At 37.4% G+C, this 6,212-nt stretch overlaps 1 protein-coding gene across 3 annotated transcripts; it reads right to left on the minus strand.

Annotated features, from left to right (window-relative positions):
• Positions 1 to 207: 207 nt before the first annotated feature.
• On the minus strand, positions 208 to 5,082 carry LOC107867659 (thioredoxin-like fold domain-containing protein MRL7L, chloroplastic). Of its 3 annotated transcripts, none has more exons than XM_047406026.1 (8): positions 4,929 to 5,082; positions 3,123 to 3,342; positions 2,785 to 2,980; positions 2,135 to 2,667; positions 1,151 to 1,232; positions 969 to 1,080; positions 739 to 870; positions 208 to 599 (listed from the first exon to the last, which is right to left on the minus strand). In XM_047406026.1, the coding sequence occupies exons 2-7, from the start codon at positions 3,242 to 3,244 to the stop codon at positions 755 to 757; spliced, it is 1,161 nt and encodes a 386-aa protein (XP_047261982.1). In that variant the 5' UTR covers positions 3,245 to 3,342; positions 4,929 to 5,082; the 3' UTR covers positions 208 to 599; positions 739 to 754. The 3 variants fall into 3 exon arrangements, with proteins under 3 accessions (XP_047261982.1, XP_047261981.1, XP_047261983.1); XM_047406025.1 differs by having other exon boundaries at positions 208 to 650; XM_047406027.1 differs by lacking the exon at positions 3,123 to 3,342 and having other exon boundaries at positions 208 to 650.
• Positions 5,083 to 6,212: the final 1,130 nt, after the last annotated feature.

Consider the following 6,212-nt stretch of genomic DNA (forward strand, 5'->3'; position numbering starts at 1 on the left):
GGATATGATTCTTTTGGCCTTTTGGGTACTCTTAAAGTCTCTAATATCATGTCTGTATTGAATATGCTTGATATATATCTTTTCCTAATCTCAGACAAGCACTAATTTTGTGAAAGTGATTTATATAGCCATGTACCCTTTCGCCAGAAATCGTCGGTCCGAATTATTTTTTGCCTCAATAGTGTGTGTACACAGTTGGAAAAGATATATTATATACTTTGTTGTTTGTATTTCCATGGAAGTTTGAAAAGAGACAACGGTACTATTACAAATACAGGCTGTCAAGGGCAAGTCTCATTACAAAATGATAATAAACCCAATCTAAAATGATTTTGGAAGAGGATTGAGAAATAAACTTTTGCTTCCTAGCTAGATATGTACTCGAAAAGTTGAAGAAATGTTGGCATGTCATTTCAGTTACCAACACTTTCAACCTGGAAGGCTGAAGCTGCTTGCAGTGATAAGAGTTTGCTGTATTGAAACTGAATAGGGCCACCACACTAGAATAAGAACCGAAGGAACGAGCAATGCACCTATTTAATCTTGAAGAGAGCACAAGAAACCTCCCATCTTCTCACCAGATAAAACACCACCAAGAGCTGCAGCGCCATCTTAGTGACTGATTGTACAGCCAACGCTCATTGCTGCACCTGTAGGATCAGTATTAAAGTCATGACAATTCAGAACACGGTGAAGCTATTAAAATTATAGTTTAAACAGATCTGAAGACTCATCTACCATGATAATTTCTTGCTCAGATTGTAGGTATTAACTCTTCAGAATTCTCGATGCCACTGAGACAAGGTGGCTTGGCAGCTCCATAATAGAAGAATGCCATCATTTTGGACAACTCACCTGCTGTTCGGCTCGCTACTCAAGGATAACAGTGAAAAAAGTTAGATATAGAATGAGGATTTGAGATAAAGACACAATGGTCAAAAGCAATATTCCATAAGGTAGACCTTAACCTTTCTCACGGTATAAGATTTTCCCTGCTTTAGTGAAGATGAGCTCGGGAAAAACAGAGACTTTCAAAGCAGACACCAAGTCAACTTCAACAACAGCATCAATTGCTACAGACTAGAGGGAGAACAAACTATCAATAGTGTGTTTGGAATATAATTGGTTAAAGTTGAATGGTTTAACTAACCCTTGGCGATGGTAGCCTGCAATTCCAGATAATGTGGATAGCCTTCTCCAATTCATCCCATATCATTTCATTTTCCTTAGGCCTGCATGTAGCACACAACTTTCATAAGATAATGTTCTCCTAAACACCACAAGTGTCTAGATGAAGAACTGCAGCCCTTCGTGCACGTCTTTCTCGAAAACCTACTTTAGGTCTCTGTTTATTAAGGCTCAGCCAGTAACCAATTCTATGATAGGAAAAATCCCTTAAATAAATGAAAAAAGTTGTTTTTTGTCAAATGAACATGTCTCAATTCTCAAAGGAAGAACAGAAGGGAGTATACAGGATACGGATTGCCATCATGAAAAATGTAATGTCTTTTGTGAACCAAGTTATGCTTCTCTCTTCTAGAAATGTTATTTCTGGAATCCAAAATCTTCCAATATATTGAGGAAGAACTCTTATAATACAAGTTTACTAGGCCACTTCCACATAAGAATTGACATTTAGGAAGCTATTATCAGAGTGTAAGCAAAAACATTAGTGAACTTAGTGTCGTTCTTGGTTAAGCTGATAGGGACTGTTTGAGAACTCTAATTCAACAGCGCGCACCGATTAATTTTAGTTCACTGCACATGTGACCTTTTTCCTGGCCTAATTGTGAATCAGTGGAGAGACTTCCAAAAGGTATATATTAGTACTATGAAGAGTAAAGAAACCTAGTGAATGATGGGCATATGCAAGCTGCTGTTTAGTATAAAAATTTGATTGTCTAATTGAAGCAAGACACATAAATGAAGACAGCAGGTAACCCCGACTCTCAGAGGAGCAGGTATGAGCAAGTAGATTGTAACTTTCACGCACATGGACAAGAAACAAAACAGAAGCATGACAGAAATAGCAGCGGAAGAAAGTGCCCCTAACTAACAACTAATAGAACTGCATTTCACATCTAAGTCAAAGGCTACATCGATAATGAGAAATGTAAAGGGGTGGCAAGATCACCTTTTGTAGCGATTATGAACAAGAACAATAAGAGGACTGATGTCTTTAAAGACAGTCTCCTCCCACTCTGCAGTAGTTAAGTCCTTAATTGGACGAATATAGTCATCATCTTGCCATACCAATTCATTGTCACTGTCATCATTTTCATCATCATCATCTTTCTTGACATTCTTGATAGTGATCTTATTGAAGAATTGATCCAAGTTAAAACCTCGCCCGTCAGCATCTTCTGGCCAATCAGGGTCTTCCTCTTCAACAACAAGAGGGTAATCAGCCAAAAGCTTTTGCATCTTTTTTCGTCTCTCAACAAGATCTACCTCTTCCTCAACATCAGGAGCCATTTTTATGACATCTCTTATCTTCCTCCTCCATTCACGCCTTTCATCCTCATCCATATGAAAGTCATCATCCTGCTTATGACCTCCATCAGAATCAGATTCAGATTCATCTCCTTCATCATTCTCTCCATTGCCAAATTTGAGCAACTCTTCTAACTTCGAAGCTTTTGGTCCCTTTTGTCTGAGACCAGGAACCTGTTACAACAGTCCATAGTCATAAGCAGGGATCTTGAAGAATATGAGCATGTAATACAGATTAACAGCGATGATGACGTTCAAATAAAACAAATAGAAGTAGAGAAATGTGAATACCACCAATTGGGACCTCCAAAATCTTGGTGCCGATGGACCAAAATTATTCAATTTCAAGGAAGAGACAATAGAACTTCTCAGTGTGTTTCTCCTTCGTGGAACAATTCCAAATGCTGAAGGGAAGCTTCTCAGGCATTTCTCTTCTAAAGGTGGGGCCCAAAGCTTCAGCCTTTGGCTGTGTTGTAACTCCATTGCTCTAAAAGATCAAAATCATTGTAACTTAACATAAGAGAAACTCCATGTAATAGCTAAACAAGATAATGGAGAGAAAACATAGTTATGGCATGAAATTATCCCATTTTCCAAATTTCAAGTTCATAATGGTTCTGTTGAATTACAGGGACATCAGCTCTTCTTTTTTTGACTTCTTTATCAGTGTTTTCTTATCCAGTACCCTATGCAAGACAAATAACAACGAAGAAAATATAGTTCTAGAATGAGGCTTGGAATGATTATGCATTTCCTTAGAATTCCTTCGTTATTCCTCAGGTATTAGTCCATGAAGAACGGTTAACTTCATTTCCTCAACAAGCGCAATTGAAAATGCAGATAGCATCTCTGTTCACCAAAAAAAAAAAAAGCAAATAGCATCTCTAAGACCACCAGTAATACCAAATGGAGAAAAATTGCAGTATCAAATAATTGGTACAACTGAAAAATAACTGCCACGCAATTGCAGAATACACCAGTTTTTCAAATTGAGATTTGTCTCAATGTATCAGAAATAGGGAGCTTCATTTTTGTCAGAAATTGAATTTTTTCTTAATGCCACAAAAGAACATATTGCATACTTAGTCTTCCACCCGTTCGCAACCACAAGAATCCTTACTTACAATGGGATACCAACTCAGCACCTTTTTGAGTGAGTTTGAGAAGATTTGATTCTCCTCCAACCAGAATAAAAGATCCCACTGAAGCGGCTAATCCCATGCATATTATATGGACATCTGGTCGCACAAATTGCATAGCATCATATGTATTACCCCAGCCCCCAAATGGATAGACGTTATAGATGATGAATCAATTTCTTTTATACGTTGGTCACTTTATCTTCTTTTGATTCCCTTCTAGAACGAATACATTTCTAAGGAAAAATAGAACGTCTCATAGAAGTCTTTGCTATGGATTTTCAGGTCAGCAGCCTGTAAGAAATAAGAACCTATTTCACAAGTTACAAGTTACAACTCCTATGTGTTAAAACAAGTATCTTAAGAATCTTTTAATCTATTTGCAAAATGACTGGACTCCATGTTGTAAACAAGGAAATAACATTGGATCTATTTGTTAGTACCTTAATCTGTTTAAATCAAAGTTGCGCAAACTCTTTACTTTCGATGCGAGACCCGTGTCGGATTCTCCAAAAAAACACTACTTGCGGAGAATTTGACACTCACCCACTGACAGTTTTTAAGAGACTGGGTAACATTCATGTTCCAGGTCCTTCTAGCATGTACATACATTCCTGGCAACTTGGAACGCTAGAGGTGGTCCAAGGGCATATTCTCATACAACACAACCTAGCATTTACTCACAAACCCTGCCCACATGAGCCTACTGAGTTAATTTAACTACACGATTTATATAACAATAAGCAACGTTTGTTGTGCATCAGCAACTATAGGAAACGATAATCAATTTGCATACTTGATAATCAACCATTCCTCAATAAGGCGCTGCAGTTCCCAAAGAGGAACAAAATCCCTATCTAAAGTACCAATATTCAATCTTAATGAATAATGAGTGTACAACAATAAAGTGCATAGCAGTGAGGAAATCCACTAGTTTACTACTCTATTACTAAATAAACAAATACAAAGTCATTGCTTCATCCATTTCCAGTTCCAGGTCACCAATTACTCGGTCTATATTTTCGGAGAAAACAATAAATTAACTAGTCACTCGTTGATTGATTTATTTATCAGCAGAGACGGAGTCAGATTTCAACAAAGGTTCCATATTGAAAGAAAGCTTTTCAACACCTACTATAACCACATAAAAAAATAATTTTAATTATGTATAAATAATATATTTTTTCGTGAAGTGTTCGGCCGAACCCGAACAGAAGGCTCGCTCCCCCCTGGATTTATGCATAGCAACAAAAACATAAGTCAAAGAGGAAAATATTGAGAGTAAAGAATTGTTACTTGGTTAGGTTTGTGTTTGTAGTTCAACTTCTGCAGAGGTGAGTGTTCGAGTGGGAAGCCGAAAGATACCAGTGAATGAATGAAAGATAAGAGAGTTCAATGGTAAATCAGTGTTCCTGTTTCGCTTTGCCTTACTTTTGACCTAAATCAAAATTAAATATAATTTTTATGTATATAGTATATTTTTATGAAGTATAATGATATATTTCTCTTTAATTTTGTTATATAATTAGAAATGGATTTTTTAATCATTTTTAATTTATAATCCATTATTAACTTCTTATTGTTGTGACAGCAATAATTTTCTTAGATTATGTGAAATTTTTCTTAATATTTATATATTTAATTAAGTAAATAAAGTTGATAAGAAATACAAAAGAGATCGATTTGATATTTTATTGAATTCATTTAAAAAAATAAAAAAATAAAATATTATTAATTTTTTAAATTTAAATGGGTGAAAATCATTTTCCCTCTTCAAGTTTACTTTCAAAATCAAACTCCCCTCAACTTTGAATAATACGCATTCTCCCCCATTTTACCTTGGCAATATCTATTTTAACCTTGACATTTATAATATCTTTTATATGATATATTATTTATTTTAGTCAAGCATTTATATATTTTTATTTAAATTTTTTAGTATTATAAGTGTAACGGTGAGATTGACGAGGATGTCTCGCACCGTATTGGGGCGGGATGGATGATGTGGAAGCTCGCGTCGGGGGTGCTGTGTGATAAGAAGGTGCCGCCTAAGCTTAAAGGCAAATTCTACAGGGCGGTAGTCCGGCCGGCCATGTTGTATGGAGCGGAGTATTGGCCAGTTAAGAACTCCCACATCCAAAAGATAAGGGTGGCAGAAATGCGGATGTTGCGCTGGATGTGTGGGCTGACTAGAGAGGATAGAGTTCGGAATGAGAACATCCGGGAGAAGGTGTGACACCAGTGGAGTGCAAGATGCGGGAAGCCCGATTGAGATGGTTCGGACACGTGAAGAGGAGGGGCGTGGATGCCCCGGTCCGTAGGTGTGAGAGGCTAGCGTTGGATGGTTTTAAGCGGGGTAGGGGTAGGCCGAAGAAGTACTGGGGTGAGGTGATTAGGCGAGACATGGAGCAGTTACAGCTCACCAAGGACATGACCCTAGATAGGAAGGTCTGGAGGACGCGAATCAGGGCAGTGGACTAGGGCCAGTCTGAGTCGCTAGTATAGGGAACTACTTGGTGGGGGTTTATTCCTGTTAGGAGTCCGTGTCCCATGTTTTATTATGAAGCTGTGTGCTTTCCT

The sequence above is a fragment of the Capsicum annuum genome, unplaced genomic scaffold (assembly GCF_002878395.1).
Source record: "Capsicum annuum cultivar UCD-10X-F1 unplaced genomic scaffold, UCD10Xv1.1 ctg83108, whole genome shotgun sequence".
Classification (NCBI taxonomy): Eukaryota; Viridiplantae; Streptophyta; class Magnoliopsida; order Solanales; family Solanaceae; genus Capsicum; species Capsicum annuum.

Coding starts and splice junctions, on each gene's coding strand:
- LOC107867659 (XM_047406026.1), bottom strand. CDS start 3,244: ATGCATAATCATTCCAAGCCTCATTCTAGAACTATATTTTCTTCGTTG. Junction 1,233..2,134: donor GTTCATAATCGCTACAAAAG/GTGATCTTGCCA, acceptor TGCTACATGCAG/GCCTAAGGAAAATGAAATGA. Junction 871..968: donor AATCTTATACCGTGAGAAAG/GTTAAGGTCTAC, acceptor ATCCTTGAGTAG/CGAGCCGAACAGCAGGTGAG.